Source organism: Podarcis gaigeae (assembly GCF_964106915.1).
Source record: "Podarcis gaigeae genome assembly, chromosome: 8".
NCBI classification, from domain to species: domain Eukaryota; kingdom Metazoa; phylum Chordata; class Lepidosauria; order Squamata; family Lacertidae; genus Podarcis; species Podarcis gaigeae.
Window position 1 is genome coordinate 88599816 of NC_139684.1, and position 15532 is coordinate 88615347.

The following is a 15532-nucleotide window of genomic DNA, read 5'->3' on the forward strand; positions in this document are numbered from 1 at the left end:
GAACCTCAAACATTAAAAATCTTCCCTAAACAGTGCTCCCTCCAGATGTCTTCTAAAAGTCAGATAGTTGTTTATTGACATCTGATGGGAGGGCGTTGCACAGGGACGGCGCCACCACCAAGAAGGCCCTCTGCCTGGTTCCCTGTAATTTCACTTCTTGTAGCAAGGGAACCACCAGAAGGCCCTTGGAGCTGGATCTCAGTGTCCAGGCAGAACGATGGGGGTGGAGACGCTCCTTCGGGTATACTGGGCATTTGAGGCCATTTACGGCCTTCTAGGTCAGCACCAACACTTTGAATTGTGCTCAGAAACTGGGAACCAACGTACTTTCCCATCTATTCCTCCACCTGCTATAATTCTGCGCTCTCTTTCTCTCTCTCTCTCTGCAGATGGCACCGACAAGACTTCCACCATTTGAAAGAAGCTGCATCTGCTGATGTTCCTGAGAAGCTTTAGGGTGGCTGTTTATTTTTCCCCCCCCTTCCCCACCCCTTGTTTTTGTTTTTTGTTATAAGCCCCTCATCTCCCAGGGGTGTGTTTGCTGTGGTGGGGGGGCGAACCCCTTCCCCCACGAAACCACCTCCAGCAGTTCCCAGCCGCCGGAAGGGAGACGGAGGGGAAGAAAAAGCTGTCACTACAATCTCACCGTCTTACTGTGTTCTAATATTTTTTCCCCCTACTTTTTATTATTATTATAACTTCAGCTATTGGTTTTTAATACGTCGACGTGCACAAGGGAGCAGGTGGGCAGGATGCTCCTCGAAGTTTAACTGGCAGGAGGGCGGAGGAGGCTGAATTTGGGTCATGTCGCCCCTTTTCCCTTTGGGGTTTTCTCGTTTTTTCTTTTCCTCATCTCCCTCGCCCCCCTCCGACCACCTCTCCTTCTTCTTCCTCCTCCTTCCTCTCCTCCTCTTGAAACAGACCAGCCAAGGTGATGAGACTGGTCCTCTCCTGCTAGCTGGATTTGGGATGTTTTTGATGCCTGCCCCATCAGAGGCTAGGACACGGGAGGGGCATCGTGGGGTTACCTGGGCGAGCTGGTTTCCGTCTCAGCTAACCCAGCTGACAGCTTTCCGTACCTGGCACTGGAGGAGGAGGAGGAGGAGGAAGAGTCTTAGTGGGGAGGGAAGGAAGGCATTGGTGCTGCAGGTGACTGACACAGTTTTTTTAAGTGCCTCTAATACTCCCCCCACCCCTTTCCCGAGAGCAGGTGGAGAAGGGCAGGATGCAGCGGGGGGGGGGGGGGGGGCAGCGCAGCCCCACACCAGAGTGCTCAGCTTTGCAGGCTTGCCCCTGGTTCTTTTTATACATACATACATATAAATATATATATAGATATATAATTGAAACGATGTCCATATGCTACCTCTTAGGGCGGCCTTCCCCGGACCCAAGTGCCCTCTCCCGACCCGGTGCGAGTTGTCGTCCGAAACGGGTTGAGGGGGCGCACTTGGTTGGAGAAGACGGCCTTTGGGGAACTGGGCAGGAGAGTAGCAGGTGGCAGTTGAGAAGAGACGTCTGTGATGCCCCACCGCCACCCCTAGATTGAGAGTGCCGTGGTCCTTTGGGCGCTGGGGTTTTGGACCCCTTCGTCGGCAGCCGCCTCTCGGGTGTGCAGGGCGTTGGTTGGGGTGCTGGACCTAGTTTCGTTGAAGCAGTTCAAATGGGTTTGGGGGGGGGTCAGCCGGCAGTTTTGTGGTTTAGGATCAAAGTTCTTTTCTGGGTTCAGCTGCTATGGGTTCCTTGTGTCCGGCGCAAGGTGAATTTTCTCTTCTCCCTCCCATAATTCCAAGGCGGGGGGGGGGGGGGAACGTCCGAAGGCTGGTGGAAGAGGAGGAGCAGTTCTGTTGGCGGGTCTCAAAAGCTCGGCCGTTCATTTTCCTAACATTTGGGGGTGCACAGTGGTCTTGTCTGTCTTCCCTGAGACGGGTTTATGTGGGGGGCGGGGTGGAAAGATTGAGTGGGTCACAGCAAAAGCCATGGTGGGTCCCTGACCACTGGGGGGGGACCACCGCCCCAAGTTCTGCGGCGGTTTTCAGGTGCTTACGAGTGACTGACGGCACTCCTGGGTGCAGGCGGTTGGGTTCACGGTGCTGATGAATTTGCAGGAGCCAAGCCGAGATCCTCGCCCCCCCATGACCCGGGAGGCAATTGGCGGCTGAGGGATCTGAGAGATCCCCACCGCCACCCCCTCCAACAGGGTTGGGGAGCAGAAAGACCTTCCGGGCAGAAATGCCAACGGGACCAGAATGCTTCTCCTTTTTAAATCCAGGCGGGTGGACAGTTTCTCTGCGCTGGCATTTACACAAAACACTACAGGGGGGCAAACGGCTGCGTCGGGACCCTCCGGACTTCCAAACCTCCCGCCACCAGCCCTTTGGGGTCAGCATTCTGCATCGAAACAGCTGCGGAACGGGGAGGGGGGTGATTTTTGCCGCCTTCAGAGGGGCTGAGACGCTGGCTGTTCTTTTTTTAAAATAAGAAAACGACTAATGGGAGGCCTTTCTGTGCAGGCGGAGGGTGAAACAGACGTCCGAAGCATTTTCAAGACCCCCATCCATGCTTGGCACGGGGGGGGGGGGGCTCTTCAAAGGTGCAGGATGCCCAAGGCAGCTTGTCAGATGGGGGGGGGTCTGCGGGAGGGTTGCCTTGCTAGTTTCCCTTGCGCCCCGACTTTGTTTGTGCGTGTGCATGCGAGTTGGGTGTGTGAGTGTGCCTTTCTCCCCCAAAGCCACTGTTTTTCGCATGATGGGCAAAAAAACCCCCCAAACCCCCAACCCCTTTCCCCATTCTCCAAAAGCTGACCTTGGCAGGCTCTTAGGTACAGAGGACCTTTCCATCGTTTTCCTCTTCCTCTCCCCTCTCTCACCCTCCAAGACCTGTTTTAAATATTGGGAAAAAAGGCCTTTCCCTCCCTACGCCCCCCCAAAAAAAATGTATACCGAACAGTAGCATACAGAAAAACCCAGAAGAGCAGACCTGAGAGAACTATTTCTTTAAAAAAAAACCAACAAAAAAATTAGAGAGACAAGGTTCCTGTTTCAGATAGAAATGTTATTTTAGATACATTTTATTATGAATAACTTTTGTTATGACTATGGCTGGTAACCATGAATACGTTATTTAAAAAAAAAAAAAACCACAAAATGTTTTACAAAAAAAAAAATCCAAATTCTGACTTTAGATTGCTTTGTTGGACTCCTTTACCGCTTTTTTCCCTTCTTCCAGTTTTTTGCTTTGTAAAAGGCATACAGAATTTAAGTATTAGCTCTTTTTTTATTAACCTCTATGATAAAGCTGTGCTTATTTTGTATTAATTTCTTTTAAAACGTTTGGGTTTTTTATTTTTATTTTGGTTTGGGGTTTTTTTTTTGTGGGGAGGGCGGCGGGTTGACATAGGGAGGGGGTGTGGGCACCTGAATTTCTTCTTATGGGTTGCAGGACTATCAAAGCCTTTTTCACCGACCGGGGGGTGAAGGGTTAAAACCATTGCAGTTGAGTTCATGTCAAAAGGGGGGGACGGGACCCAAGCACCATTTTGCACCCATGGAAGAGGGCGGGATGGCGGGTTGCTGGGCTACGCAGGCAAAACACACCTTCTTCCTTAAAGACCCCTTGGGAGAACTTATGACCAGAGGCAACTCTCTTGAAGGCTTGCAGCCCTGATCCGCACAACTCCTATTCGTTCATAGTCAACGGACCTTGTGGGAATCGTAGGATCGGATAGGATTTCCAACCCCCTGTAAATTGGGAGATCTTCCTGCTGGGTTGTGCACCCTCTAGAACAGGGGTCAGCAAACTTTTTCAGCAGGGGGCCGGTCCATTGTCCCTCAGACCTTGTGAGGGGCCGGTCTATATTTTGAAAAAATAATAGTAATGAACGAATTCCTGTGCCCCACAAATAACCCAGAGGTGCATTTTAAATAAAAGTGCATATTCTGCTCATGTAAAAACACCAGCCGGGCCCCGCAAATAACCTAGAGATGCATTTTCAATAAAAGCACACATTCTGCTCATGTAAAAACATCAGGCAGGCCCCACAAATAACCCAGAGATGCATTTTCAATAAAAGCACACATTCTACTCATGTAAAAACACACTGATTCCCGGACCATCCGTGGGCCGGATTTAGAAGGGCTGGATCCGGCCCCCGGGCCTTAGGTTGCCTACCCATGCTCTAGACAGCGGGTCTCAACCTGTGGGTCCCCAGATGTTGGACTACAACTGCCATCACCCCTAGCTAGGAAGGCCAGAGCTCAGGGATGATGGGAGTTGTAGTCCAACAACGTCTGGGGACCCACAGGCTGAGAACCGCTGCTCTAGAAGGAAGACGGACCTGAGTGAACCGTCTGGGTTTCCCTCCTTGGTTCTTGACAGCCGTGTCTCTTCACAAGAGGGCAAAACCCAGTCAAAGGTATTCTTGGCTTTTCCTCCAGAATTTCTTTTGGTTTGAGCAGCAAATGTTGTTGCAATGAACCTTCTCATTCGGTTGTTGGGGGTGGAGGGGCGAAGCGTCCTCAAACCCAGCAGGTATCTTGGTGGGATCAGGCACAAAACACCAATCACAGAATTGCAGAGATCGAAGGGGTCCCTAGAGTCATCTAGTCCACCCACTGCAATGCAGGAATCAAATAATTCAGTCTCTGCCTTGAAAACCTCCAACGGAGGACAGTTCACCTTCTGAGAAGTGCGCTCCACTGTTAATAATAAAATAACATTTTATTTATATCCCGTCCTCTCCAGCCGAAGCCGAGCTCAGAGCAGCTAACAACAGTAAAAGTAACAGTTTACATAAAATCACAATCAGTTAATTGAAATACTGTATTTTTTTTCCTCTATGACTCACTTTTTCCCTCCTAAAAAGTAGGGGGAAATGTGTGTGCGTCTTATGGAGCGAATGCAGGCTGCACAGCTATCCCAGAAGCCAGAACAGCAAGAGGGATTGCTGCTTTCGCTGCGTAGTGATCGCTTTTGCTGTTCTGGCTTCTGGGATTCAGAATATATTTTTTTTCTTGTTTTCCTCCTCCAAAAACTAGGTGCGTCATGGCCTGGTGCGTCTTATAGAGTGAAAAATACAGTACATTCTAAAATCAGTTCATTCTAAAAATCAATTCAGAATCACATTACAGTGGTACCTCAGGTTACATATGCTTCAGGTTACAGACGCTTCAGGTTACAGACTTCACTAACCCAGAAATAGTACCTTGGGTTAAGAACTTTGCTTCAGGATGAGAACAGAAATCGTGCAGTGGCGGCGCAGCAACAGCGGGAGGCCCCATTAGCTAAAGTGGTGCTTCAGGTTAAGAACAGTTTCAGGTTAAGAACAGACCTCTGGAACGAATTAAGTACTTAACCCGAGGTACCACTGTAATGGTAACCATTGGGCTATTCGGAATCTCCTTCCTTGCCACTTGAATCCACTGGTTTGGGTCCTCCCCTCTGGAGCAGAAGAGAACGAAACAGCTCTGTCAGAGCGTGAGAATCATAACCTCTGGGATGTGGATTCAAGTCCCAGATTACTGCATTGCAGGGGTTGGACTGGATGACCCTGGTGGTCCCTTCCAACCCTGATTCTATCCTAACTTTGCTGCGTGCGGCAAACCTTCAGATGTTTGGAGGTGGCGCTCGCATCCGCGCTCAGCCTTCTCCAGGCTCGCCCTCAACACTCAGGGGCAAAGGGTTCTTGGGTGCGCCTTTGATTCACCTGTGACAGCCGTGACCGGGTGCAGCTTCAGAGCCCCACGGTAACCCATCTCTTCTCATCCTCCCCGCTGCGACTTCACGGGGCCCTCAAACGCTTGCCTGCCTGGTGTGGTCTTTTCATAGCCTGGGGCGGGAGGGCCACAGCTCAGCGCCGGAGCATCGGACCAGCTTGCTGAAGGCTCCCGATTCAGTCCACCACAGCGCCTCCAGTTAAGAGTCGACAAGAGACTCCCGGCTTGAAAGCCTTCTGCCACTCAGCATAGACGGCACTGAGCTGGCCAAGGCTCTGACTCAGTGTAAAGCGCAAGAGCCCATGCGCCAAACTCTGCGCACTAAGCCTGCTCTCTCCATCTCCCGCCATTGCTCCAAAGGCAGCCACTGTGCCCTCTGGCATGCTTCTCTGTTCTCCACCCCAGCACCCCTTTGTAAGCCCCTCACCCAGTTCCCTTCCATGTCCCTTTGGCAGCCGCTGACCCCCACCCAGATGTTTAGGACTGCATGTGGTCTCTGGGTCTAAAACAGCTGCAAAGCAGGGCGTTCGTTGGTTCCAGCATCCATTTGAAGTGCCGTTTCCCTGCAAGATGTTGTGTCCCAGCTTTGGCACAGTCTATGGAACTCCCTCCCACAGTGATAGGGACCAACCGGAACGACTTTAAATGAGAATTGGACAAATTCATGGAGAGGGCCATCAGGGGCTGCTAGCTAGGATGGCTCTACTCTGCCTCCACAGTCTGTGGCAGTGATGCTCCAGAGTACCAGTCGCTGGAAACCACGAGGGGGGAGTTGCCCTTGTGCTCGGATCCTGCTCACAGGTTTCCCAGAAGCAGAATCTGGTTGCCCGCCGTGGTAACAGGATGCCAGACTGAATAATAATAATAATAATAATTTTATTATTTGTACCCCACCCATCTGGCTGTGTCTCCCTAGCCACTCTGGGCAGCTTTCAACAAAAATTAAAAATACATTAAAATGTCACACATTAAAAGCTTCCCTGAACAGGGCTGCCTTCAGATGTCTTCTAAATGTCAGGCAGTTGTTTATCTCTTTGACATCTGATGGGAGGGCGTTCCACAGGGCGGGTGCCACTACTGAGAAGGCCCTCTGCCTGGTTTCCTATAGCTTGGCTTCTCGCAGCAAGGGAACTGCCAGAAGGCCCTCATTGCTGGACCTCTGTGTCCGGGTAGAATGATGGGGGTGGAGACGCTCCTTCAGGTATACTGGACTGAGGCTGTTTAGGGCTTTCAGGGTCAGCACCAACACTTTGAATTGTGCTTGGAAACTTCCAGGGAGCCAATGACGGGTGTTATGTGGTCTCGGCAGCTGCTCCCAGTCCCCTGTCTAGCTGCTGCAGTCTGGATTAATTGTAGTTCCCAGGTCACCTTCAAAGGTAGCCCCATGTAGAGTGCATTGGAGTAGTCCAAGCGGGAGATAACCAGAGCATGCACCACTCTGGCAAGACATTCCGCAGGCAGGGTCTCATCCTGCGTACCAGATGGAGCTGATAAACAGCTGCCCGGGACACCGAATGGACCTGCGCCTCCATGGACAGCTGTGAGTCCAGAATGACTCCCAGGCTGCGCACCTGGTCCTTCAGGGGCACAGTTACCCCATTCAGGACCAGGGAGTCCCCCACACCTGCCCGCCTCCTGTCCCCCAATAACAGTACTTCTGTCTTGTCAGGATTCAACCTCAATCTGTTAGCCGCCATCCATCCTCCAACCGCCTCCAGACACTCACACAGGACCTTCTCTGCCTTCACTGGTTCTGATTTTAAAGAGAGGTTGGATGGGCCGTTGACCTGATCCCGGCAGCTTCTTACATCGTGCATTAACAGGTGCTCTGTGTTTTCTGAGTGCATACACCTCCTCGAGAGCCAGGGATCTGAGCCACCCGCATTTCCCTCCCTGCACCGTTCCCAGGATGCGATGCTAGGGAAGAGTCAATTACTAGCAGGTGTAGACAAAAAAAGAAAGCTGTTTAATAAGACACACGCACACACAGTCAGATAGACAGACAGTAGCAGCAGTCCTTTTCTGGCAGTAGAGGGGAGTGCAAGACCTAGATTTCACTCAACCTGCCCCTCCACCCAAAAAATACCACCTGGGCAGTCCATTCTTCTAAAAGCATCGCCACTCAGCTGATCCACATTGGCAGGAGGAAACGTCCAGTGGCAAATTGGCTGGATTTGCCAAAAGCTGCTGCCTTGGTCCTGCAAAGAAGACCTGAGAGCAGAGCCTCCAAATTCCTCAACCCCTCTGCCCCCCTTGTATTGGGGGCAAAAGCAGCAGCCCAGGATTCGGGCTTGTGGGGATGGATTAAAGACAAGTCAAGAGGAGGACTCTTGCCAAATAAAAGAGTCTCGGTCCATTCCCGTCCTGCGTGGAATTTGTTCGAAAGCCTGTCTTGGAAGAAGCAACTCGTGTTTCAAGTTTTGTGCTTTTTTTATTTATCCCCTGCCACCCACAACGGTCGGTCGCTGACTCAAAACCCACCCCACCTCACCCGGTTCCCATTTGGCAGTGGTGTGAGCTCGGGAAGAAGAGTGTGTGTAAGCAAACTGGGTCACAGAACCGCAGATCTGGAAGGGACACTCCAGGGTCATTAGCCCAACCCACAGCGATACAGGAACCACAGCTTCCTGGAGAAAGAGGAGGTGAGGGCACTCTGCGTGTGGCTGGAAGTTTCTCGAAAGGCAAAGGTCGTACCCAGAACCCGGTTAATGCACTTGACAGACACATAAACACTTGGTGGAGTAGGAAACAGCAAAGGGACTGACCTCTGGCCAGTGCCAAAGCAGCACCCAAACTGGGGGCAGGGTGGGTGGGTGGGTGGGTGCTTGGGCCAGAACAGGCCAGGGGACGGGGAGGCAGGGGTCCTCCAGCTGGCAGAACACCTGCTTTGCCTGCAGAAGGTTCGATCCCAGGCGGCACCTTTATGTCCAGCTCAGAGCATCCCCTGCCCGAAACCCCGGCCAGCCACGGCTGCCAGTCAGTGTAGACTCTATAAGGCTGCTTCCAAGGTCCCTTCCTAGCTGCCACCAAAGTCCGGCTTCTCCACTCTTCTGCAGATACAAGAGATGTCCTCCCCGTAGGTTCCCAGATCTCTCGAGAGCGAGCCATGCAATTTGGCCGCGGGAACGAAACCCGGTTCGCGGAGGAAAGCGCCCACACTCGCTACCCTGGAGCAGGATGGATTAAAACGTCTGCTGGGGGCAGAGGGGACAAGTATCCGAGTCAAACGGGCAGTGGTGGGAGAGAGAGAGAGCGCTAACCAGCTGAAAATGGGAGCCACGGGATCCCCGGTCAGCTCCACCAGGCGTCCAGCCTCCGGACACACACCCTTTGCTTGTAGTGGTACTCCTTGAGATACGCCTTCAGGGTGTTGGGGATGGGCAGGCGGCCGATGCCGTCGTAGGTGGTGCAGCAGGTGACGACGGCGCGGCAGAGGTGTTGCAGCCCGAAAGGGAAGGTCCGGTTGACGGGGACGGAGAGCAGTGGCTCGAAGAACATGCAGACGCTGGGGTCTTTGTAGTGCTCCAGGAGCCCGGTCACGGTGGGCGCGTGGAAGACGCTGGGGTCATGCACGTCGAAGCTGAAGTTGTGGTTCCACTGCTCGATGCGAGCGTGCAGGGAGCGGCCGTAGCGGCGGAAGCTCACCGAGAACAGGTAGTCCTCCTGCGCCGAGTCGCGCAGCAGGAACGTCCCCTCGGGCTTCCCGTCCAGCAGAGCCTCTGCTTCGTAGCGGTCCATCACGCCCCAGTAGCAGGGCAGCTGCGTCAGCTGGAGCAAGTCGGGAACCAGGCAGTGGATGTAGTCGATCTGGGTGTGGATGCGCACGTCGGGCGGCAGCCCCACAGTGCAGGAAGAGGAGCCCGCGGTCACCACCTCTTCCTCCTCCTCTTCGTCCTCCTCGTCCGTCGCCGCCAGTGCCGCCCACCCGGCGCCAGCCAGCTCGCTCATGCCATGCGCAAGCTTGGGCCCCAGCTTGTAGAGGGGGTTGTTGACCTGTGCCGTCACCTCAAAGGTGTGGATCAGGGCGTCCGGGGGCGGCTCAACGCCTTGCTCGATGCTGATGCGCCGCCGCTCCCGCAGGCGGTCGTCCTCGTCGTCGGAGCACGGCGGTGGCGCTGCCAGGGCCTCTTGCTCGGAGACGGGCGCCGTGTGCTGCTTGATGAGGTTCCAGGTGCGCGCAAGCTCCGAGCCGGGAGGGAAGGGGCAGGTGTCGAGCATCAGCTCCCGCAGGTGGATCTTGCGCTGCGCCGAGAGGTCCGGCGAGCGGGAGGCACTCTTGAGAGGGAAGCACTGCCCCACTGCCGCCTGAAGCTTCTGGCGCAAGGAGCGGCCCACCGCTTTGCCGACGGGCTCTGGCGACCCAGAAGAGCCTCCTCCATCTGCTTCTGCGTCCGGCGGCGAAAGGCTCTGCCTCTCCAGGGATCGGCTCGCTCGGGCTCTCCAGCGGCTGGCGGGACGGGCGCCAGGAGCCGCATCTTGCTTGGCTTTCGGCCGGGCGCCCCCCTCCTGCGACATGGCCCCACGGGGGGAGGAGCTAGAGGGAAGGAGCATCTTGCAGGCGCACAGAGAGGTGGACATGGATGCGCCGAGGGAAGCACATGGTGGCGGTGGCGGTGTGGGAAGGGGGACCTGGGCAAGGGAAGAGAGAGCCCGTGTTAGATACTTGGGTAATATAAGCTAGGCAACTAATAATAATAATAATTTATTATTTATATCCTGCCCATCTGGCCGGGCTTCCCCAGCCACTCTGGATGGCTTCCAACAGAATATTAAAATACAGTAATGCATCAAACGTTAAAAGCTTCCCTAAACAGGGCTGCCTTCAGATGTCTTCTAAAAGTCTGGTAGTTGTTCTTCTCTTTGACATCTGGTGGGAGGGCGTTCCACAAGGCAGGTGCCACCACCGAGAAGGCCCTCTGCCTGGTTCCCTGTAACCTTAAACCTAGGTTACAGTTGCCACAACACCACAAATGCCTATTCGCCAGCAGGTTGGACTAGATGACTCCCAAGATACCTTCCGACACTACGATTCTGTGATGTTGTGCTCTCAACCACATTGCTCGACTGTCACTCACTCTTACAACAGTTCACATCTCCCAGTAAAGAAGGAGAAACACACAGTGGAACTGGAAATGGCATTAACTCTGGACTAAGGCAGAGGTTTGGTAATTGTGGAGAAACCTCCCACGTAGTTGTAAGTGAACCTGTGCCAGCAGCGATACGCGCCTGGGGAATTTCAGACGCTGGGGAAGTCATCAGGTCATCGGTGCCACATTAAGTCAGCTAGGACCCCTGTTGATGGATAGATTTGATTGATTGACCTCCACCATAAGGTCATTAAAAACTGCTGCGTTTTGAACGATTTAAGACAACGTGCAACCAATTTGAGGGTGGAAAAGCCAGGGTATAAAGTTGTGCTTTCAGCATCCTCTGGAAGCTGTGCAATGAAGGCGTCAGGTGCATCTCTGTGGGGAGGGAGTCCCACCGCTTAGGGACCACCACAGAGAAGGCCATTCAGTTTTTTTACTTCCATCAGTCCTGTCTGAAAATTTTCCAATCTAACCTCTTAGTATGCATTTCTTGCTTTCCCCATTACATTTAAAACTCATAACTCTATCTTTTTCTACTTGGTAACACTTTGTATATTCCTCCTTATAAAACGTCTTGTAGTCCTACTAGCATAATTTGTTGGTTGCAATTGCTCTTCAGATAGTTCATATACTTCTTCCAATCTTCCGTAAATCTCTGGTCCACAGGGTTTAATCCTGCACTGCCACTGTGAAAACATGATGCTAGACTAAATGAGCCACAGGCTCCGTCCTGCAGGGCTCTTGTTACAACATTGGGAGTCCAGGTCCCATCAGGACCCAAAGCTAGCATGCCAACCAACTGAAAGGAGGCTGGTGTTGCTGCCTTAGCCCACAGCTAGAGTCCAGCTTCCCTTCACAAATGCAAACCACAAGCTTACCTCTCTCTCTCTCTTCTGCCCAACATTTCGTTCCCCCTTCGCCAACTTCTCCGGCTCAAGCTTATTTCAACACTGCCCCCTCCCTGCTCCAAAGAGTCAGTATTGCATAGTGGGTGTGGGTATTCAAATGATGTTGGACTACAACGCCCATCATCCCCGACCGCTGGTCCTGCCAGCGAGGGATGATGGGAGTTGTAGTCCAAGACCAGATGGGGACCCACGTTTGAGAAACACGGGGCTAGAGCTGGCATAGGCAAACTCCGGCCCTCCAGATGTTTTGGAACTACAATTCCCATCACCCCTAGCTAACAGGACAGGGATGATGAGAATTGTAGTCTCGCAATGTCTGGAGGGCCAGAGTTTGCCTATGCCTGGGCTAGAGTATCTGAAGAAGTGTGCGTGCACATGAAAGTTTATACCCAGAACAAACTTAGTTGGTCTCTAAGGTGCTACTGGACAATTTATTTATTTTGATGGAACTAGAGTATCGGGCTAGGGATGCAGGTGGCGCTGTGGGTTAAACCACAGAGCCTGGGACTTGCCGATCAGAAGGTCGGTGGTTTGAATCCCCGCGACGGGGTGAGCTCCCATTGCTCGGTCCCTGCTCCTGCCAACCTAGCAGTTCGAAAGCATGTCAAAGTGCAAGTAGATCAATAGGTACCGCTCCAGCGGGAAGGTAAACGGTGTTTCCGCGCACTGCTCTGGTTCGCCAGAAGCGGCTTAGTCCTGCTGGCCACATGACCCGGAAGCTGGACGCCGGCTCCCTCGGCCAGCAAAGCGAGATGAGCACGCAACCCCAGAGGAGTCCGCGACTGGACCTAACGGTCAGTGGTCCCTTTACCTTTAACTTTATGGTATCGGACGAGGGCCTGGGAGAGCCATGAAACTCACTGGGTGTGACTTTGGGCGCCAGCCGCTGCTTCTCAACCTCACCTAGCTCACAGGGTCCTCATCGTGGGATTAAAAGAAGGAAGGGCAGAACCACGTATGATACCTCAGAGGAAAAGGTAGGGTATAAATGCAACAAAGAGACGAAATCCCTCTGCTGCCCATCGCAGCCCCCTACTCCCCATCAGACCATCCCAACTTGGGGTGAGCTTACGGTTGCAAATGGGGTTCCTTGCCCTGCTCGGCTCATCCATTAACCAGGTGTTGGAAGGGGGGGGCGAGGCGTCTCTCTCCTTCCTCACACGGAGCACCTGGGCAGGACAGAGAGAAGACCACTGATTGGAAACAAAGAGACAGCAACAGGTGGAAGTGTCCCCACCTCCTCAATAATCCATTTACAGACCACCTTTCTGCCACATTGCTTACATTTTCTCCCCCTTTTGCCTTCACAAGAGCTTGCTTTCTAGGTCTGCTAGGAAAGGCAAATAACAGGAGAGGATAAACGAACTCGGGTGCTGCCTTAGATATCATCTGGAGAGGAGAAAGACAATAATTTGACGCCTTTTCTTCCAAGGACCGCAAGGCAGCAAACGCGGTTCTCCCACTCATTTTATCCCCGCAAAGACCCTGCGAGGCGGCGACTGGCACTCAAAATCTTCCAGGGAGCTTCAGGGCCAAGTGGGAGATTTGAACCCCGGTTCCTCCGAAGTCCTAACCCGAAACTTCAACCACCATGCCGCAGAACTCCTTTCTTAAAAGTACCTGAGTGAGGCTGGGGTAATCAGCTCACCTGTGGGCCTCTGGGCGTGTGCAGAGCGCCGGACCCTCTCCGCAGCTGGGATCGGCGTTTCAAATGCAGCAGCGAGGTTTGGCGCAGGGCGCCCCAGAGGCGCACCCCGAAACCCGGCGCACCTTCCTGCTCACACCCCGCATTCCTCATCTCCGCCTCACCGTGGCTCTATCCACCGAAGGGCCTCGCCCGTGGGAGGCACTCTGCACATGCTCAGAGCACCCAAAAGGGAACCCCCGCGCCTCCATCCACCTCCCAGGCCTCTCCAACGCGCCCTAGCGCACCGTGCGCTCTGCTGCGCGCCCCTTACCGGCCGGCGACCCCGGAGGTCTCCTTCCTCTCCGAGGTTCTGGCGGCGCACGGCGAGCCCCGGAACCTCTCCGCCTCCCCAGGCGGCTGGATCTCCGGCTCCCCGGAAGCCCCGCGCGTCCAGGCGCGCTCGCCCTGCCCCGATCGAGACCGCTTCCTGGGTGGCGTCCGGGAAGCGACGAGAGACGCGAAGGCAGCGAGGGCGTGCTGCCTGCCTGCCTGGCGCAGCGCCGCCACCTGCCGCCGGAGGAGACGCAGGAGAAACCTCGGGCGGGCACGCGCTTTGGAGAGCGCCCTCGCCCCGCCCAGGCAGCCCAGAAGGACCCAGGAGTCCGGGCTGGCGGGGGACCCTTTGGCAACGCAGAGCGGCTGGACCAATTCTTGCGCCATCATATTGGAAAGGCAGGCTTTCTGTAGCCCAAGATGATGGCGCAAGAACTGGTCCAGCCGCTCTGCGTTCCCAAAGGGTCCCCCGCCAGCCCGGACTCCTGGGTCCTTCTGGGCTGCCTGGGAGGGGCGAGGGCGCTCTCCCAGGCGCGTGTCCGCCGGAGGGGGGGGGAGACCCGCCCCCCAGTTTGCACCCCACCCACCCCCCTTTTAGATTCCTTCCTTCCTTCCTAACGCGCGCCACTTTTTCTTCCACCATCAAGCGCAAAAGGCCGGCGCGCCATGGCCTTGGGGTTCTTTGCGATGGCAGAGCGGGGCAGAGACTCAAAGAGGGTGGGAGAGGATAAAACTGGAAATAAGACCACGCCCATGCGGGATTTATTTACTCATATTTCATAAATTTCAAAAGCCCTCAAAGCGGTTTACGAAGAAGACGGACAAAATGGTCCATGGGAAAAATTGGGAGAGATGCCTCCGACTCCAGGGTTGCCCTGCTGCGTGGGACAAGCAGCTCTTGAAATGACCAGGCTACATCGTCAGGACTCCTTCCATGCAGACGGAAGGTGTAAATAGGTGAATCAACCAAATTTCTTAAAAGCTAGGATTGTCTTCACCTTCAAAGGAACACAGCCATATTTACTTGAACCTGGAGCCAGAACACCATCTGGTTCTCCTAGCCCCTTTCCAAGTCTTCCCCAAAATGCCAGGTTCTGAATATTCTTCAGCTGTTCCCAAAACATCTCCAGCTATTTGCAAAATATGCAATACAGGCCTTGCAGAGCAGAGAAATTAGTCGCATTACACTGCTTCCCCCTGTTCAGATTGTGCTCTCCTAAAAAAAAAAAAATCCCCTAAATCAGTGGTCCTCAAACTTTTCCCCCCTCTGGGCCAAACTTTCAGAATTAAAATTTGCACCATTTTTTTTTTTTTTTTTATGGAAAAGAAATACATTGGAAAACTCCTCTAGGGTTGTTCTCAGTATCACTTCCTGCACTTGTTTTCATTTTGAAAAGGTACCTATCCAAATTCTGCAAAGGGAAACATTTTTTTTATACTATATAACATGGAAATGTTTAAATGTTTCCTTGATTATCCTTGAATCTTCCTGCCCCATTGCCATCCTCTCCTGCCCCACCCTTTGAGAACCCCTGCCCTAGATCATTTCCACAAGTGCTGCTACCTAGACACTTGCTAGCCTGACTCTTCTGGCCCAAATGCAGAACTTCACACCGATTTCTGCTGAAGACTCAAATTTTGTTCTGGGTTCTCCAATCCTGCCCAAAGCATCTCGAATGCTGTCCCCAAGTCTTACCAGCTCTCCCGCTCCAATCAGTGTCATCGGGCAAGCTTGACAAGCAACCCCTCCCCTCCTTCATCCAAGTTTACAAAGCCCTGAACAACCTAGGTCCAGGGTGCCTCAGGAATCGCACAAATCCTCATAGATCCCATCTCAATCACCGAGATCCACAGGAGTGT

General features: G+C 53.5%; 2 protein-coding genes and 1 long non-coding RNA gene across 4 annotated transcripts in view; 1 reads left to right on the plus strand and 2 right to left on the minus strand.

Moving 5' to 3' along the window:
* The window catches only part of SAMD4B (sterile alpha motif domain containing 4B), a 34761-nt gene extending 34116 nt beyond the window's left edge, over nt 1-645 (plus strand). For both annotated transcript variants that reach the window (XM_083753843.1, XM_083753844.1), the window contains exon 13: nt 390-645. In XM_083753843.1, the coding sequence (XP_083609969.1) occupies nt 390-418 (29 nt within the window). In that variant the 3' untranslated portion in view covers nt 419-645. The remainder of the gene's footprint in view (nt 1-389) is intronic.
* On the minus strand, nt 478-3390 carry LOC310851822. Its single transcript, XR_014567845.1, has 2 exons — nt 2189-3390; nt 478-2158 (listed from the first exon to the last, which is right to left on the minus strand). It is a non-coding gene; the product is annotated as an uncharacterized lncRNA (long non-coding RNA).
* A 4269-nt stretch (nt 3391-7659) lies between these two features.
* LOC310851527 (suppressor of cytokine signaling 5-like) lies at nt 7660-13944 on the minus strand. The gene is made up of 3 exons (XM_083754045.1): nt 13671-13944; nt 12785-12881; nt 7660-10343 (listed from the first exon to the last, which is right to left on the minus strand). Exons 2-3 carry the CDS (start codon nt 12818-12820, stop codon nt 9006-9008), a joined length of 1374 nt encoding a protein of 457 aa, XP_083610171.1. The 5' UTR covers nt 12821-12881; nt 13671-13944; the 3' UTR covers nt 7660-9005.
* Between the last annotated feature and the right edge of the window lie 1588 nt (nt 13945-15532).